This window comes from Cololabis saira, chromosome 8 (genome assembly GCF_033807715.1).
Source record: "Cololabis saira isolate AMF1-May2022 chromosome 8, fColSai1.1, whole genome shotgun sequence".
In the NCBI taxonomy this organism is placed as follows: Eukaryota; Metazoa; Chordata; class Actinopteri; order Beloniformes; family Belonidae; genus Cololabis; species Cololabis saira.
Genome location: NC_084594.1, coordinates 7,393,043 through 7,413,706, shown reverse-complemented (window position 1 = coordinate 7,413,706; position 20,664 = coordinate 7,393,043). Strand labels below are relative to the sequence as shown.

Sequence of the window (20,664 nt, the reverse complement as noted above, 5' to 3'; positions counted from 1 at the left end):
ATCTGATTTTACTAGGGCACGGCGTCTTTCCATCGGACTCCATTAGGTCGGTAACCTGTAGGTCGTTTATCGCCCTCACCTTCTCAGGGTCTGTCCGAACTCCATCCTCACTGATGACATGCCCGAGAAACTTTACAGTCCGTCTGAGGAAAAAGCATTTCTTGGGTGCGAGCTTGAGGTTGTGTTCCTTGAGGCGGGCAAACACCATGTGCAGGCGTTGGAGTGCAACTTCCTCTGTAGGCGCAAACACCATCAGGTCGTCGAGGTAACACAATAGGCTCGTGAAATTCTCGTCGCCGAATATCGACATCATCATCCTCATAAATGTTGCCGGACTATTGCATAGTCCCTGAGGGAGACGGTTGTACTCGTGAAGTCCGAAGGGCGACGAGAATGCTGTGTACTTCTTGTCATCAGGGTGCAAGGGGACATTATAGAAGCCTGATGTCAGGTCCATCGTGGAGAAAAGGGCGTTTCCACCAAGTGCGGCCAAAGCATCAGCTTGATGCGGCAGTGGGTAGGCATCCTTTATGGTCCTGGCATTAAGCCATCTGAAGTCAGTGCACACTCTGAGTTCTCCATTCCGCTTCCATATGAGAACAAGCGCAGATGCATATTCGCTAGTCGACTTCCGAATAATTCCTTTCTCTTCCATCTCGTTCAGAGTCGTCCTCAGTTTCTCATACTGGCTCGGTGGTATGCGCCTGTAGGGTAGACGGAACGGTTTGTCATCAACAAGATGGATACGATGCACAAACTCCTTAGCCTCTCCACAGTCCATCTTATGGCGAGAGAAGATTGACTCGTATTGTTCGATGATGTGAAGGAGCTTGTCTTTGCACTGCAGCGAAACCTCGCATGACTTCAGGTCAATGTCTTGCAGTCCCAGAGCTTCCAATGTACGTATCATGTCCTCTTCTGACCTAGGTTGGACATCCTCACTCTGTACACTCTGCACATTGCACTTGACCTCTTCTGCACTGGGCAGGTCCTCCACTGCAATACAGGGAGACACATCTGCAATTTTCGCGTTTCTTTTCAGCACCACAGCCCTGTCTGTAGGATTAAGGACTTTAACAGGCACCCATCCATCTCCCCAGAGTGGAGTGACAACCCGTCCGACAAGGACTCGCTTGGGACCGGCTTTAGACTGGGTGGGCTCAACGACCACCGTACTGCCTGCTGACATCACGGCTGACTCAGGTAACTTGCCCCAAATAAGGTACTCAGTTCGTGGATTCAGTGTCACACAACTCTTGACTTTCACTGTCCCCACCTTATCTGGAATGCAATCACCTCTCCACCTCTCCGTGTTAGAAAGCATTGACAGGAATTGACTGTGGTCATCGGTCAGACCATTGTCGGGTGTGGAAACCAGTCTCCAATAGCCGTCAGTGCCCTTCAGTTGAGTCAGAATATGCTTGATGGCATTGCTGCCAAGGATCATCTGTTCTGTCTGGCCTGGAACAACCATTACTGGTATTATCATTTCGCATCCGTAAACGGTGACGTAAATGTCATACATGTCTCTGGGGGAAACGTGGTGTCCACCGCAGCCTATAATGACATAATCATCAGCTGTGTATCTTACTATGTCAGGGAATTGCTGCAGCAGGGACTTGGCAGCCGACTCACTTACTGTACAAGCCATCGACCCGCTGTCTAACAGCGCTCTGAAAGTGGGGCCATCTTTCACAAGTACAGGTGTATAGAACAGTTCGTCAGTCTCTGCTATTCTCTGGAACCCCTGAAAAATCAGTTTCTTTGACGGAGGTATGGTGCTGCTGTAGAACTCATAGAGGGATTGATTATCTTGCATGTCAGGCGTCACATTAGTGGTGGGAGGTATATCCGGCTGATCTGCACTGTCCTCCCCTGCGCGCAGACCAGTCAGTTTCCCTGAGACTGTGGGACAGCTTTCTTTAGTGGACAGTCACGCCGAGAATGCCCTGGTGCATGGCAGTGAAAGCAAAGCTTCCTCTCCCGGCAGTGAGAGAAAGCACTGTGTTCATCATCTTTGCAAATAATGCATGGCTTGTCAGTGAAACCATCAATTCTGTCTTCAGGTCGCCTGATTTGAGTTCGCCTTCTCACCTGAGACTGGTTAGAGGCACCACGCAGCAGAACCTTCTCCAACATACCAATCACGTCTGCTAGAGGGACATACTGTGGGCTCGGTGTCTGAGGTGGCTCGTGACTGCTGTGTGCAGGGGCTGGACTATGGCACACCTCAGCTTTGTGTACGGCAACATCCATCCTCTTCACAGGTTGCACTGGGGAAGTTGCTTTGTAGCTCATCTCAGCGTGGTACTCATTCAGCACCTCCAGTACTTCACACGCTGACCACTTGTCGATGGTTTTGGATCTGAAAGTGAGGGCCAGGTCTTTGCAGGGACAGTTCCTAATAAACATGCGGGTTACCTCTGTTTCAGGGTTGTCCAGTGTCTTGCCCTGCTCTCTCAGGCAGTCAGCGGCGAGGTCAGCTGCTCTGTTTAGTCTCAGCCAGTAGTCATAGGGGTCTTCCTGGTCTTTGGGCAAAGTCGAGTAAAAGTCAGCTAAAGGGACAGCAGAGTATTTAGTACAGCTAAAGTGCTTCCTGAGGAGACCATAAATCATGTCAGGGTGGGCATGGATGTCAATATTGCTGTTTCTAATGCCAAACCTAACTACATCTTTAGCTTTTCCCCTCAAATGCATAATGATTTCCTCGGCCTGTTCTTCAAGCCTCACATTACTCTTCTTAATGAATGTTCTCATTAGATCTTCCCACTCATGTACTTTGATCGAGTCTGAGCCATCCCCAATAAATGACGGTGGTTCCTTAACTTTTCTCTGTGTAACAACCTGAACCTGTGATACATCTGACACATGACTAGGCCGATCCAACGTGTTTGCTACATCTTGTGTGGCAGCAGCGCTGGGAGCTACCATACTGTGTGACTGCATACGCGACAAGATGCTGTCAGCCAACTGATGTCCTATTTCCTGAATAATAGTTTTCATCTGGTCAGCTACGCAATCAGAACTGTCACTTGTGGGATTCGGCGTAGATGTGAGTCTGACCTGAGGTGTAGGTGGGCTGGTGTGTTGGTCAGCTGCATTATGGGCGCTGGCACTAGAAACTGAATGTACTGTGTGTGTAGCAACACCTGGGGTAGGACTACCAACAGAAAAAGGGATGGGCGTAAGCAAGCCCCTGCCCCTGCCCCTACCAATGTGAAAGGTCGCGCCAAAGCCCGGAGATAATGCATTACCCTGAGTAAACATGTTTCAAAAATGTTCAGAAAAAAAAAGAGTTCAGAAAAAAAAAGAGTTCAGTACACCTCAATATGCAAAATCATCAACAGAAAAAAATAGTAAATAAGTCAAAATCACAAAATAAATCAGCAGTATGTGTGACACGTTACTGTTATGGCACACAAAGTTAACTGTGTCACTGTGACACTCTGCACAGTAATGAGCTCCACTCTAATGCTCTCCACCCGTGTAAACTGAAACCTCAAATATTACGAGCAGATGGCCTCATGGAGTGATGTGGCAGGCAGGACAGTCACCGGTTCGACGAGCTTGATAGAAGTCACGAGTCACGGCACCAATGTAACCGCTGTGTACCCGTCCCACCAAGAATCCACATTTAGGCTGGACTGGATGATGAGGCTTTTATTCTGGCAGCTGCAATGAGTGAGACAATACACACCAACACGATGTGATTAGCACCTCCACTGGGTTTCAACATCATTAGCAGCAAGCTGGAAACTGCTAACAGCATATTAAATAAAGTGCATTTCAAAAGAAAAATCATTAGAATAAAATTGACATACATTTTAACAAAATACTTTTACCAGGTGGTCGTATAGTGGCTTTAAGTTTTACAATGAATTTAACTAAACATATTTTTAAGTTTAATTTCAACCAACATCATCCTTTTTAAATATTTATGAAAATAGAAAAATATAACAAAAAATTGGCAGTTAAAATAAATAACCAAATTGCCTTAAACCAGCAAATACATCAGACTACATGAATAACAGCAATGATATTGCTTAACAGTATGAGCCTGAAAATGTGACTTAAAATAATATAAAACGGAGCAGAACAATTTACCTGCAATGAGTGAGACAATACACACCAACACGATGTGATTAGCACCTCCACTGGGTTTCAACATCTATACAAATACAAAATACAAAGTTCGGCAAAACCAAGGTAAATGACGACAGAAACAAAACAAAAACACACCGAAATTGCATGGTAACTTCTGTTACATGACTGTGTATGTTACAAGGTTTATCACGTTAGTTTTAATGCAGTTATTAAAACCTTTTTGCAGAGCATCAAAAGTTCGTGGCTTACCATTAGCAGCAAGCTGGAAACTGCTAACAGCATCCGGTTTCCGGTCATAAAAATAAAAGCCCTGAACCGAACTTTACTTTGTACCAGCAGATGGCGCTGTTGGACCCGTCATTGCAGTACACATCCACAGATTATTTCAGCAGGAATTTCAATAAAACAAAAGATATTCTTACACCCGTTACATCAGCATCACTGAAATGGACCTGATGCTTAATCAATCACAACGGTATGCAAATATTATTCATATATTTATTCAAACAAGGCCGTTATAAACACAAAACTGTAATTAAATACATTAAACATTAAATACATTAAATACAGACACACATGCAGATGCACCAAAAAATTAAATCAAATGCAAAATAAAAATAGTTTACAAAACTACATTAACAAGAGGAAGAACTGCAACGGCATCTCATGTGAGTATATGAAATTAAGTCTCTGCTCTTGTCTCAACGTGAGGCGTTAACTCTTGTTCTGTCTTTGGGTCAAAATGACCCAATTCTTCTATCCTTATTTCCTCCTGCTCTCTCCTTCCTTCTCCCTTCCTCTTTTCCTCCTTTTTTACCCTCCTTTACTCCTTTATCTTCCTACCTCCCTTCGTCATTTGTTCCTTTATTACCTTCTTTACTTTTCCTTCCTTCTTTCCTTATTTTATCCATTCCTTCCTTCTTCCCTCCCTTCTTTCTTTCCTTTTCTCCATTTCTTCCTTCCTCCCTCCCTTCTTTCCTCCCTTCCTTACTCCCTGTCCTACTTCCTCCCTTCTTTTCTCCTTTCTTCCTTACTTCCTTCTTTCCTTCCTTCCTTCTTTTCTTCTCTTTCTTTCCTTCTTTCCTTCCTTCCTTCTTTCCTTCCTTCCTTCTTTTCTTTTCTTTCTTTCTTTCTTTCTTTCTTTCTTTCTTTCTTTCTTTCTTTCTTTCTTTCTTTCTTTCTTTACTTCTTTCCTCCCTTCTTCTCTTCCTCCCTCCTTGACCGGAAGACCGCACAAGGGTTAAACAAGTTAATTATTTGCTGATGGACAAACAGAAACTCAACGCGGCTGCTGGGAAACAGAAACTGAAGGCTGATTTATGGTTCCGCGTTACACCAACGCAGAGCCTACGCCGTAGGGTACGCGGCGACGCACACCGTACGGTGAGCGTCGCCGCGTACTCTACGGCGTAGGCTCTGCGTCGATTTAACGCGGAACCATAAAGCATGTGCAGTGAACCCACACAGGCGCGCCCCCGCAGACTCGCTCAGTCCGAGAGACGGAGGATGAGGAAGAGGATGAGGATGAAGCTGGTCCTGGTCGTCTGTGTTTTCATGTCGGTCGTCTGTGTTTTCATGTCGGTGGTCACGGATGCCTCACCTGGCCACCGACCTGCCAGGTCTGCTGCTGCTGAGGCTGCGTGGACCACAGGTGAGATTCTCGCGTATTCCTCTGCGGTCAAGCCAGCCGTCATTCCTACTTGGTGGTCAAATCAGCCGCTCCTACATTTCATCTGCGCTCCTATTTCAGTCTTTACGGAAAATGAAGGAATGCGGCTCAGAAACAGAAAGATATGAGGTACGTCTTGGGACCAGAGGTGTCTTCAGTATTCACATCCATTACTCAGGTAGAAGTATAGATACTAGAGTTTAAAAATACTCCTGTAGAAGTTGAAGTATCAACTCAAGTTTTTTACTCAAGTAAAAGTATAAAAGTACTGGTTTCAAAACTACTTAAAGTATAAAAGTAAAAGTAATGTAAGGGGGAAAAAATCCATTAAGGACAAAAGCCATTGAACATGAATGCATCTTAGTATAATGCAAATATATTAAAGAACCATATATGTGTATTATTGAGCATTAACATGTGTTTCAGAGAGCAGCAGATATGATGACTAGTTCCCTATAAGTATTGTAATGGTGCAAAAAGTCAAACTTCAGAGGCATGTTATCATTTATCCTAACCTTTATTGGAATGTACATCCAAGTTTAGTTGCAGGAATCTGAGGGAACGGATGTAAGAACAAAACTGGACAAGAACATCTGAAACAACCACAACCAAATTCACTCTATCCGGATGGAGCAATTTAACTGGATAGTTTTTATTTAAAGGCCGAAATGAAATAGAGTAACGAGGCTGTTTTTAAAATGTAAGGAGTAAAAAGTACAGATAATTGTGTGAAAATGTAAGGAGTAAAAGTAAAAAGTCGTCTGATAAATAATTACTCCAGTGAAGTATAGATAACCAAAATTTCTACTTAAGTAAGGTAATGAAGTATTTGTACTTTGTTACTTGACACCTCTGCTTGGGACAGTAACTTCTAGAGGTTTTTCCAAGAATGTAAGTCTTTAGGTGGGTTTGAAAAATACAAGAATAACTGTGAATAAGTATATGCTGGTGTCTAAGTTTGCAAAAACTATTGGTGATAACATTTTATGTGATATTCCAAGTAAGGATTTTGTGGATGACTGTTACTCAAACTACATTTTGGGCCTCAGATGAGACTCAAAAATGTCATTTCACCACCAAGATATCTTTACGTTTTTGTGTGTACAAAGAGGGTTAAAAGGGATTTTTTAGTCCAGGCATTTTGTCCATTCAAGTCAACTACAGATGTTGCACAAACTACTGCCAATAGATGCAAAGGGAGAGAATTGAGGGACTCTTCTCCTAACACCGGCCTATATTGTCATAAATGTATAAATATTATTTCAATGAATGTTCCTACATTTGGACTGCATCTATTGACAGTGTATCAGTACTTGATTATTCAGACTTAATGATTACTTTTTTGACCACACATAAAATTTAAATTACCCTGGTTTGTCTTTGGTAAAACCTACCCACACTATCACTTAAGTGAAATGACATTTTTGAGTCTTGTCACAGGATTAAAATAGCTATTTATTTTTATTGTAACTCCACTGCTGCCTGTGCCAACATAAAACTTTGACTTTGTGACAAATACATATTGCATTCTATATAAAAAAAGAAAGATATGAGGTACTGTATTTTTTTTTCATATTTCTTTCATTACCTTGATTACACCCACACTTCCACCGTAATATTTACACACTCTTACTGTGAAAGAAAGGGATGAAACACTTTTCTTTTTTTTTTTACTTCAGGTTCAGTGTTGCAGACTATAAAAATTAATTCTTCCATAATTTCACCTAATGCCTCACAAAACCCTCTTAACAACTAGAATCACAACAAGCACAGTGAATTTCAAACAATTTAACTGTGGAAAAATTGAAATATTAAGATGGCCAGGTGTAGACTTCAAACATTTTACTTTTCGACAAGTTGCCTTTTTCACTTTAGGTTCTGTTTTTCAGGCGACTGACCTTGGTAGAAAAGTAAAGTGTTTGAAGTTAAGATCTTAGTATTGGGTGAAATTATGGGAGAATAAAATTTTAAAGTCTCTGCAAAACAGAACCTGAAGCAAAAAAGGCAACTGACCTAGTGTTTGAAGTTTAGATCTTAATATTTCAATTTTTCCACAGTTAATTTGTTGAAATTGAGTGTGTCTGTAGAGGGTTTTGTGAGGTATTAGGTGAAATTATGGAAGAATTCATTTTTATAGTCTCTGCAACACAGAACCTGAAGTAAAAAAAAGAAAAGTAAAAATAAAAATAAAAATAAACTGCATTATCTCAAACTCAGTACTTCATATCTTTCTGTTTCTGAGCCGCATTCATTCATTTGCCGTAAAGGCTGAAATAGGAGCGCACATGAAAATTTAGGAGCGGCTGATTTGACCATAGATATACTGTATATAAAGCCTTAATATATATCTATGGATTTTACCATAAGTAAGAATGAGGGCTGGTCTTATTTCGCGAGTGAAAGGTCACCCCGGCCCGAATCAGGATTAAAGTTAACACAAACTGCACACCGGTCACTTAAAACAATAATAACATTTGTTAAAAGTTTATCTTCATCTGTTGTGACCTGATATGGGCAACATTCAGGCTGCGCCCCACGTGACTCCACCAGCCAATCAGATCTCCTCCTCTGCTCAGGGCGGAGCTCCAAAACTACAGTTTAAAGGCTGATTTATGGTTCCGCGTTAACCAACGCAGAGCTTACGGCGTAGGGTACGCGGCGACGTGCACCGTACCGCGTACCTTACGGCTTGGCTACGCCGTACCCTACGGCGTAGGTTCTGCGTCGATTTAACGCGGAACCATAAAACAGGTGATCTTCAAGCTGCGCTTTATCCAGTGTTTCACACGTGTTTTATTGTCTGACAATAGAAAGTAAGTGGGGGGAAACTTTAACAGTTCAAATATAAAATATCTTGGAAAGGTCCTGGAAAATAATTTCAGAGAAAGAGTGGGAACCCTGTATAAATGATAACATTTGATGGACAAATATCCTCTCTATGGAACGCTGAAACAGTCAAAATTAAATAAATGAATAATTAAATAATTGAATAAATATACAATGAAATAAATAAAATTGGAAATACATAAATATATAATTTATTTAATATACAATTAAATAATGAAATGTATCATTAAATAATTAAATGGTGAATATATTTAATTGGATATATATTTAATTATTTAATTGTATATTGAATAAATTACATATTTATGTATTTCCAATTTTATTGATTTAATTGTACATTTATTTAATGATTTAATTAACTATTTATTTAATTTTGACTGTTTCAGCGTTCCATAGCTCTCAGGCCACTCAAGAAAATAAAAATACTGGTTTGCTTTTCTTCAATTTTTTAAAGGCCTTCTCCCGTCAAATAAAAAAGCTATAAATAAAATAAAAATAAGATAAAATAAAAAGCTTCCTGTCTTCTAGGACATTTAGTTTTAGATCCTTGATTAAATCAGGACTATTGTAGGGAATAGTTTAATTTGATGTCGTCACTGCGCATAAATATATAACTATCAGTTCTGTGTTTTTCAAGCATATCTAACTATATCTCGCTTTAGAGTGGAAAAACAAGATTATCAATAGTGTAAAATGTTCACATTTTTCTGTATGGTGTATATAAAAGTAACCTAGGGCTTTATAGAGTTTACACAGGAGGCCTTTATGTTGCAAATATGAATTGTTTTTTGAAGTTGTTATTTTATTGCAGCAGACATCACAACATAAAACAATCTTCAGCATTGACAAAAAAGACAGTTTTCCCCAAGTCTGCTTAATAATTTATAACAGGGCGTATATATATATATATATATATATATATATATATATATATATATATATATATATATATATATATATATATATATACAGGACTGTCTAAGAAAATTAGAATATTGTGATAAAGTTCTTTATTTTCTGTAATGCAATTAAAAAAAAACTAAAATGTCATACATTCTGGATTCATTACAAATCAACTGAAATATTGCAAGCCTTTTATTATTTTAATATTGCTTATCATGGCTTACATCTTAAGATTAAGGTTCCCAGAATACTATTTTTTTTTTAGATAGGATATTTGAGTTTTCTGAAGCTGTAAGCCATGATCAGCAATATTAAAATAATAAAAGGCTTGCAATATTTCAGTTGATTTGTAATGAATCCAGAATGTATGACATTTTTGTTTTTGTAATTGCATTACAGAAAATCACAATATTCTACTTTTCTGAGACAGTCCTGTATATACATGTAAAAAGAAAAAAGAAGAAAATAAATCATAGACACCGCTGGCCACTAGAGGGCGCTCACGTCCCGCCAGTTCTGATATAAACACAGCCAATAGTTCAGATCAGTCCCACCTCTCAAGATTCACCTTTTGATTTTAGTAGAGATGTCGGTTCTCTACTCAAATCTTAAAATATTGTATCAAAGACATCAGAAACTGGAGCGGTCTCCGTCTTTTAAACTTTAAATCAAACAGAGGTCGTCCACTAATCAACCTGGGTCTGTTAGAGTCTTGCACATGCAACACAGTTTGCATGTAAATCATGTAAATGTGCACATAAACATCTTCCGAAGGTGCAAAAACAGGATCTTAATCTCTTCCCACTTCACGTTTGTATCTTTTTGTGTTTCTCCATCCAGGAAGTTCTGGAGTAAACTTAGATGGGAAGATGTTCACCTTGTCTATTTATCACGGAGGAATAACCTTCTTCGCGCCGTACTTCCGTCCTCCCTGGTTAACTACGTCGGGTCAAGTCAGGACAGACACCACCCGCTACTACACGTCCACCACCAGGCCCAGAACCAGAACCACCGAACCCTGGACCAGATCCTACCCCACCACCACCCAAACCCAGGAACCCGTAACCAGATCCTACCCCCCCAGCACCCAAACACACCGACCCTGGACCAGATCCTACCCCACCACCACCCAAACCCAGGAACCCGTAACCAGATCCTACCCCCCCAGTACCCAAACACACCGACCCTGGACCAGATCCTACCCTCCCTGGACCACAGCTCTGCCCACTAGAGGTGAGAACTTGCATAAGGGTCAATGAGGTGACGCCTATAATTTCTGAAAAACAGACCTTTTTTCAATTCAAAAAAGGTTTTAAGCCGCACTATGTAACTTTTCCACCTAACAATCATAATCAAATATCATATTTCCACAGTCATTGTGATGGTACATCAACTTCCAACAGGTTTAATGAACCTCTGTCATGGTCTGAGGGGTCTGTATCGCCTTCACTGGCACTATGTAACTTTGAGGAGCATGGTAGGAACCCTGCCACACTAAAAAACTACACATTTTTACGGCTTTGACCGCTTTACGGCATACGTCACTCCCCCCTCCTTCCCGATTCGTAGTCAAGACGAAAGCTGGGCGGGACGTGGAGCGCAGAGCTCAGGTTGGTGTTGAGCTAAATGCAGAGCTGTTATCATGGCCAGCAAAAAATCCGAAGAAAATAAAAGTTTTAACGGAGAAGGCGAAAAAAAGAAAGCGGGAGAGTAACAAGCTAAATGCCCGGACAAGAATAAACATTGGCCCGGCGTTCACTCGCTGGCGTGAGCTGAAAGACGAGGAAGGATGTCTGTTTTTTTTTTTAAATCACTCTAAATGTATTTAAATCAATCTTCTGCCCTATCTGGCATGATATCCGAAGTGTCTTGTAGTCCTGTGTAAGATTGCAACACATTTGTATTTATATTTCCATCATAATATACAAACAAAGTTTCACTGACGTCCATTTTATGAAATATCATTTGGCGCGACCATTAAAAAAACAACCATTTTTGTATAATACTGAAAACTTGTAAAAAAAAAAAAAGATGTCAAGATGTTAAGGAAATTAATTTATTTTAATATGAGTCATGGTTGACAAAACATTTTTTTTCTCCCTTGTCTGCACACATATTAATGATTGATACCATGACGGTAGAAACCAAAAGTATATATATGTGCATTATTACTATATTTAATATATATACATATATATACGCATACATATGCGTACACATACATAAATATACACATACAAACCCAGTGATTTTTTTTTTTTTTTTTTTTTGGGGGGGGGGCGGTGACGACATCCACTGCCAATCCAGGAAGCAGGGACACACGGAAACACACGTCAAGCACTAGAAATCTGCAACAAAAAAAACACAAAACAAAGCACGAAACCGGCACGGAGCCAACCAAAACAATAACAGCAATCGACCTAAATCTTGAGATCTGATTGCAGTCTGAGCTAAGCTAGCGCTACCGCTACCTAAACCCAAAAACTGGAGAGTGTGTGTGTGTGTGTGTGTGTGTGTAATAAACCAAACAAAGCTCTACCTGAAGTGTATCTATAGTGGGGGAGGGGGGGAGCAACCCCGCCACCCGCGAGACCAGAGGCCGACACGGAAGAGCCCGGAACCCAGGCCACCGGCAACCCCACAGAGGGGAGAAGTAGGAGGGAGGCAACCCACCGCCTGCGAGGGGGGGCCCCCACGGCGCGGAAAGAAGCAGCCAGGGATCCCGCAGCGGCGGACTGCGCCCCAGGCAATCCCCGGCCACCCGGTCCGGGCCGGACACGCGGCCAGGAGGCCCTCACCCTTCAGGCCAACGACCCCCACCCGGCAGGTGAGAGGGCGAGACAGAGCCGCCCCGGCCGCCGACGCGGGCAGGCGCACCCGCCCCCCACGAAGTGGCCCTCCAAGACCAGAGGGGCGCCCCGCCGCAGAGGCAGCGGGGGGGACCGGAGACGGGCCCGGAGAGAGGGAACCCCCCAACAAGGCGACACCCGTGCAGGCCCGACAACGGAGGGCCCCAGACCAAGGCATCCCATTCATTCATCCATTCACCTATCCGATATCTATACTAATAATAATATGATATACTATACATAATAATAATACTAATAATAATAATAATAATAATAACCATCTTTGTATAATATAATAATGATAAATTATTAAGTTTTGATGTCCTGCCAATGGAGGCCCGAATCCTCCATGGCAGGACCCTTCCATACCGCATTCTCACCGACACAGACACACAATCACGCACCGTTTCCCCCTCCCCGGGGGGGTCCAGCACCGCCAGAAGGCGCCCCAGGCTGCACGGCGAGCCCCGCCAGGCCCAGGTAACCCGACCCACCTATCCCAGGCCGGTGAGGGAGCGCGGGTGATGTGGGACCCCCTCCCGCCCCTGGTGTTGAGTGCATGTGATTAATGCCATAAAAACAGGGAGGGGGGAGGGCCAAGTATCGATTTGACGCCGACCCCCCCCTCCCGAACTACGTGTCCTTGTCAAATGTATTTATTAAGTGTTGAATGTGCAGTGTCTATTTTGCTGTTAAAACCGTGAGGCGGGGAGTGCCGGGCCACGCGGGACAATGCCCCCCACGACTCGGACCCCCCGCCCTTCGCCTATGTGCGTATGAATCATGTAGGGGGGGAAGGAGGGGGAGCGGAGGCCGAAGCCAGGAAGCAGGACCAGCAAAGCCGGTCCTGGTAAGACACCCGCGTCCCCCCACCGGCCATCCAGTAGACGGGGGCCGGCCCTCCGAGCCGGGCCAGGGCCCCACCGTACCTCCACGGGCGCCCCCGGCGCCGCCGGAGCCCCCAGACGGAGGGGGAAACGGTCCAACATCCTCCCATTCATACTGACAACATAAGACATAGACACCTGGGAATGGTGCCACCCTGCCGCCGCGCCCGCCCATGCACCCCCCGGTCAGGGGAGGCCCGATCCCCGGACCCGGCCCCACCCCCCCCCGAGGCCACCCCGGCGGACACCCCAAGGGTCACGGAGTCCCCACATCCGCAGGGGCACTTGGCCCCCGCCCAGCGACGGAGGACCAAGGCAGCAATGCCACCCCAGCGCAGACAGCCACCCCCCACCCAGGCAGGGCCGGGCCCACCGAGTGGGATCCCCACGTCCACGGCCCAGCCCCCCCCGGGAGACCCGGAGACGCCCAAGCCACAGCCCCCCGCCCGAGCCCCCCCAGCCACCCCCCCCATCGCCATGAGGCAACCCCCCCCACAGGCCCCCAAGGCCCCCACCGGCCAGGGACAGGGCCCCGCGGCCCCCCCCCACCGCCCCCCAGGGGCCACCGGAGGCCCGCGCCCCAGACCCCCCAAGCCGACCCCCAACCCCAAGGGCTACGAGATCACCACCCCCCCCGCCCCCACTAGGTAACGAAGCCAATAATCGGGGACCACATGAGTTTTTTTAAGGCTAGTGCCAATTCATCTTGACAAAAAACTCTGAAATCACTTAATTTAAAAATTTTCTATGAATTTATGTGTACACAACATTCTTAATGTTTGAACTACTGCAATAGATATTCTTTTTTTTATTAATTTAAAATTAACCTGTTGAAAATCCTTGTTCGTCATTGACCCATAAATAAATGATTTACTGTATAATTTCATATGTCAGGCATTAAAGGGTTAATAACTTTTTTTTGGATCACTTTGATATAGGTTTTGTTTCTGGATATTCTGCATCTCTGTTCCCTTTTTTATCCATGTGATTATTTAATGTTTTTATGTGTTTATGTTGTATTTATTAGTTTTTTTGTGGTTAATATTAATTTTTGTGGATTTCCATGTCTATTTAGGGTAATTTATGAACCTTTTTATCTTTTTATGCATCTTATTATGTGCATCTTTAGAGTTTTTTTTGCAGGTTTACGTGTTTTTCTTTTTTTAGGGCCTGAGCACTTACAGTGTGAAGGCCCTATTGTATCTGTAGGAATTTCCTTTCTTCTTCTTTCTTTCTTTTTATTTTTCTGATGAAAGGAGGGCCTTTTTGCCCCCCTAAACGTGCCCCAAAAGTCACCCAATTTTGCACGCAAGCCAGGCCTGGCGAAAAATGTGATATTTAATGGTTTGTATTAATGGGCGTGGCAAAATGGCTCAACAGCGCCCCCTAGAAAACTTTGTGCCTCAAGCCCAACGATACGGTTTGACGTACATGCACAAAAATCGGTACACACCTGTATCATGTCACAACTTAAAGAAAAGTCTCTTGGCGCCATGGCCAAAACCCAACAGGAAGTCTGCCATTTTGTATTAATCGTGTAATTTTGGCGAAACTTATGCCATCCTTCGGCAGTTAATACGGCCCGAACAGTAACGTGCACCCAGGTGTATTATACCTCAAAATGTGCGTCTCCATCCTGCTACAACGCGCATTACTTTTCTCTTTCAAAAGCGTTACCGTGGCGACGCTAGACGCTAAAAAGCGTGCCCCCCCTTCATGTGATTGGTTCAGACAGAAAAAACTTTGTGCCTCAAGCCCCACAATACGGTTTGACGTACATGCACGAAAATCGCTACACATCTGTATCATGTCGCAACTTAAAGAAAAGTCTCTTGGCGCCATGGCCGAAACCGAACAGGAAGTCGGCCATTTTGAACATTTTGAATTAATCGCGTAATTTCTGCGCAATTTATGCCATTCCTTCGGCAGTTAATAATGCCCGAACCGTAATGTGCATCCAGGTGTGTTATACATCAAAATGTGCGTCTCTATCCTGCGACGACGCGCCTTACTTTTCTCTTTCAAAAGCGTTACCGTGGCGACGCTAAATGCCCGAAAAGCGCGACCTGCCTTCATCTGGTTCGTCCATATTTGATAGTTCCTACTTTCTGCCATAACTTTTGAATGGTTTGACATAAAGACTCGTGGGTGGTGCCATCGGACTCGGTATTGAGTACTTGACCTTCAATGGCATGAATTAGCCCCGCCCCTTCATCTGATTGGTCCATATTTGATAGTTCCTACTTTCTGCCATAACTTTTGAATGGTTTGATATAGAGAGTCGTGGGTGGTTTCATCCGCTAAATGTCCAGGCCTGAAGAATCTACATGAAGTCATACAAGCTTCCACTGCAGCCTGAATGTGCAGAAGGGTGCGAGGGCCCGTTCATCGCTGCTTGCAGCTTTATTCTCTTCTTTTTTCTTTTCTTGTGTTTTGTTATTTTTTGGACATTTTTTGTCCCGTTGTGGTTCCATTACACCTCTTTCTGACGGTTTTGTTGTCCCTGCAGGCGTCTCTGTGTGTTTCCGGTTCATCACCGACAACATTCAGATGAACGGCCTCTTCACGCTGAGTCCATCCGGCTACCCTCCTCTGGAGCTGAGGCTCGATGCAGGCGGCAGGTTTGAGCTTTCGTACGGCAACTCCGTGTACCTGCGGCCTGCCATCAGGCTGTGGCCAGAACTCAGGCAGAACATGTGGAACAACATCTGCCTCACCGTTGACTCCGTGAAGAGTGTGGCCCAGATGTTTGCTGACTCCAACATGAGTATCAGGAAGCTGCTGCCAAACCGGGTGAGATTAGGGTGAAATGATCACGTTCCTTATAAAGGTTTCTAGTCGTTATTGTCTCCAACATCTGCCGTGTGTGTGTGTGTGTTCAGTATGTGTGGTCAGGTGAACCTGAGATCAACTTCTCAGGCTTCGACGGGCAGCTGACGGACGTCCAGGTGTGGGATTATCCCCTCCGCTACAAGGAGGTGCTCTACTTCATGAGCAGAGGCTCCTACGGGTAAACGCATTTGACACCTTTAATAAGTTAACGTAACAAATGACACATAAGCAGCTGGAAAGTCGGAAACAGAACTCCAGCAATGCTTTGAGTTCTTGTTTTTGTTGCCTGGCAACAACTGATTTGATGGGGTCACATGGAGCTCACAGATACCAGCTTGATGTAGGTTTTTTTTAATTTTTTTAAAAGTTATACAGAAATAATTATATTTGGTAACGAAATAGAAAGAATAAAAGTCCAGAGGCTCCAGACAAGAACCCGGGTTAGAAATGTTAGACCTTAGCTTCAGCAACCTCAAACAAATATCAGAGATGTCTCGGCCTTCGTCTCCAGGAGACTGCACTACTGAACGGCTCTTCTGCCAGAATAAACTTTAAAATGTTGTCAGTTTACAAATCAATCACAATACAGGGCGGAAATACATTTCTTTCCAACGATATATTTATTTATTTCAAAACATAATAGTACATACATACTGTATAACCTATACCAGTGGTTCTCAAATGGGGGTACGCGTACCCCTGGGGGTACGTGAAGGCACTCCGGTACGTGAGATTTTAAAATACACATATATTTAAAAAGTAGCATCCATGCAAAAATCCTTTAAAAATAAATATTTCATAAATAATTGAGGAAAATATACGTCTAAATTCATTAAATTAATTCTATCTTCAGGAGTAGGCTATTCAACTTATTATCCTAAAACCGCAGAGTCTCCCCCACACCAGGATGGTTCCACCTAACCTGTCAATCACCTGGCTTCACCTGTCAATCACTTGGACCAACGATGGAGTCCTGGTTGAAGCATAGCAGCAATATTTTTATGTTTAATAAATCAGTTACTGATGGCACAGTGCTCTGTTTTAGGTCTTTTTTTTACAACCAAAAGTGCTTTGCGCTGGTTAGAGGGTACTTGGCTGAAAAAATATTTCACAGGGGGTACATCACTGAAAAAAGGTTGAGGACCACTGACCTATGGGACTCAAAACATCTGCCCCAAACCGTATAAAAAATAAATAAAAAATCACTAATGAAAGACAGGAATTTTAATACGTAATTAAATAATTATACATTGCTTGAGTAAGTGAAATATATAAAAATAAAATAGTTAATAAAATAAAATAAAAAATAAAAAAATGGGGAGAGTAGAAACAAAACCAATCATACACTTTTCATACAAGTTTGCACTGCACATAAAATAGACAACAATCACTCAACACAAGACAGTAAACCTTTTTGAAGCTACAGAGATACTTATGGATCATCCCCAGGTGTTTCCACCAAACCAGACAAGTCTTTATTCGAAAGAAAGTTTTTAAATGGGCCCCAGATGTTATCAAAAACAGATTGCTTGGAAATACATTTCTGATCTTGTAGATTACAGACCGGGGCTCTTTAGGCTCTGAGGACTTCTGGAGGAAGTCGGCTGGTCGAGCCGCAAGTTATGAACCAGACGGGTGAAAAAGCATTTAGCTACGATGCTGCGAACAGAGGGAATAAACTGTTTGATCTTGAATCTGCTTTTAAAGCTGACTTTGAGTTGCCTTTGTGTAGAAAATGTGCCTTACAAACAAACCTGCTTTGCCTCAGCCCTACTTTAGCCTTGCCTAGACTTGGCCTTGCCTCACCTCACTTTTCCAATGCCTTAGTCTCGCCTCAGCTCATACTCTCTGAGACAGGTCTCTGCCTCGATTTGCCTTGGCCTTGATTTGCCTTTGCCTTTGCCTCACCTTGACCTTGATTTGGCCTTGCCTCACTTTACCTTGGCATCATCTCACTTTGCATTGGCCTTGTTTCGCCTCGGCCCTGCCTTGATTTGCCCTGGTTTTGCTTTGCCTTAGCCTCGCATCACTTTTCCATGGCCTAACTTTGGCCTTGCCTTGACGTGGCCTAAGGCCCTGTCCCAATCCCCCCACTACCCCTACTTTTCAGCCCTACCCCTAAATTTTGCACGTTCCCGTGAGGGTAGTGGTGTCCCAATTCCTCTTTTCATCTAGGGGGAGTGCGGAAAACGAGAGTAGTGGCTATGAATCTGTCCCTACGGAGCAAGGGTTTTCGGACGCACCCTAGCTGAACTAGGGCCAGAAAAAATTCCCAGAATGCTTTTCGTCGTCATTTGCGGACTGAATCAAAAAAAAAAACATGGCGGACATTTCTTATTTTTTAGTGAATAAAATCTATATTTTGAGTTAGTTTCTGCATAAAAATGCATTTTGATTACATTTCTAGCGAGAAATATATATTTTACTTTCATAATATTCACTCAGTGAACGTACATAATCACTCGTTTGCTCGTTGTTGCAAAGTCTTTTTCAAACCTCGCCAGAATAAAGGCTGATTTACGGTTCCGCGTTACAGAAGAGCCTACGGCGTAGGTTACGCAACGACGCGTGCCGTACGCCGTACCCTACGCCGTAGGCTCTGCGTCGATTTAACTCGATAAACTCATAAATCAGCTCCCGAGCCGGCAGGCTGTTCTCATCCCGAAAGCGTCGGATGAAATTTCTTAACAGGCGTTATTTGGATAAACTGAGCTCAGGTTGGGGATCTTAACGGTTACTTTTACACCTGAAAAAATATTAAAACTTAATAAAGTGGCATATTAACAGCACTACAGCGGAAATTAAAACAGCTTTTATCTCTGGGCTTCCTGATACGGTGAGACGTATGTGCAAACGTAACTACGCAGTCGCTTATGTACCCGAACGTAAACCACGCAGTGACGTAGCAAGTGGTGTCCCAATCCCTAGGGAAGATTACAAGGGCCCTACGCCTGTGGCTTCATTTTTAGGGCTAGTGGTAGAAAGTAGGGGGTGTATTGGGATTGGCCCTTAGTCTTGCTTTGCCTTAGCCTCACCTTGACCTTGACCTGGCTTGGCGTTGCTTTGCCTCCCTTCATCTTGACTTAGTATTGCTTTGCTTTGCCAAAGCTTCACCTTGACCTTGATTTGGCCTAACTTTTCCATGGCCTCCCTTTGGCCTCGCCTTGGGTCTGGACCTCAGCTCGGCCCAGAAAGACTCCAGGTTGGGCCGGACGGTGTTGCCCCGTTGCTGAAGGCAGAACCACCTATATCCGTCTCCTTGTCCTCTTCCAGTTTGTCTTTTCTTCTCCTCTAAAGTCACCCTCTTCTTTTACTGAGGTGGAAGAGCTTCATATCTAAGCTAAAGCGCCGGTTTGTGTTTCCAGGCCGTCGCGAGGCTCCGTGCTCAGCTGGTCCCACATCAGCTACTCCCGAGGAAACGCGCTACTGGAGGACGTTTACGAGCAGCAGATAAAGTCGCGAGCTCGTCAACTGGGCGACGAGAGGAAGACCAAGAAGCTCTCCAAGATGAAAAAGGACCGGAAACAAGTGATGTGAAGGAAACAGAAGAACCATTAATCAATCACCACAATCCATATCTAATCAATAATTACACATGAATTATGTTCTAACATTTCATTATGTAAAGTGTGATTACTCTGCCACAAATTCCACAGGCTTTGGCTTTAAAGTGTATTTCTCTAAACGTGTTTTTATAACTTGCTGCATTATTAAGAAAAAAGACAATAAAGAGATTTTTCCCTAAAACTCCTACTGTGTGAATGTTAACTTTAAATGCATCATTTGAATCTTTTTGTTTTATTGAAAGTAGAAAATGAAAACAACCAGGGCAGGTGAAGTTGTGTGTAAAAAATAAATCTGAAAAACATAAAATTACAGCTGTTTAACAAATCCTCGTCGAAGGTAAAGATATAAACAAAGCAAAGTCCCAGCGCCACGTGGATCACAGATACTGCAGATGAGAAGCTCCGCCCCACAGCCGTGACTCCTCCCCCTCCAGATTCCGTCTTCAAATCCGATCCAAACGCACAAAATATAAGTAATATAAGAGTGTAAACCTTCCACCAGCTTCACGGGTCTGAAGCACGACTGGACGACCCCCGACTGTCGTTGGGTCTGGGTGAACTCTGCGCCGGTGCAGTGAGTCCTGGTTCCTCCTGGAGTGACGTCGGGCGATATGGCAAAAATATCATATTACGATTTTAAAAATTTAAATAAAATCACGATTTCGATTTCATCACGACAATACATTTTTCTGAGTGTGATAATAATTTAAAGAGACTAAAACTTGGTTTATAACCGTCCGACACGTTTTCAAACGTCTGTTGTGTCAAATTCATCTTCCTGCTGAAACTCCTGAACAAAAACATTTGTTTGTTAAATGTTCCGACCTCAAAAAGAGTTCAATCATCTCTGCATTTAGTAAGACATCTGCTTTAATAGCAAAATACTTAGCTTAGCTTGGCAAAGTACTAAAAAAAAACAAAGTGGCAAATAAAGTGGCTCATCAGAAACTACCCAGATAGCAAATCATTTTGGCTTTTTTGTGGTATATCTGGCCTCTTTACGGTTG

The 20,664-nt window shown here is 43.3% G+C and overlaps 1 protein-coding gene across 1 annotated transcript; it reads left to right on the top strand.

Annotated features, from left to right (window-relative positions):
* Positions 1–5,576: 5,576 nt before the first annotated feature.
* On the top strand, positions 5,577–19,838 carry LOC133449256 (uncharacterized). The gene is made up of 5 exons (XM_061728388.1): positions 5,577–5,755; positions 10,364–10,756; positions 15,769–16,052; positions 16,142–16,269; positions 19,457–19,838. Exons 1-5 carry the CDS (start codon positions 5,611–5,613, stop codon positions 19,626–19,628), a joined length of 1,122 nt encoding a protein of 373 aa, XP_061584372.1. The 5' UTR covers positions 5,577–5,610; the 3' UTR covers positions 19,629–19,838.
* Positions 19,839–20,664: the final 826 nt, after the last annotated feature.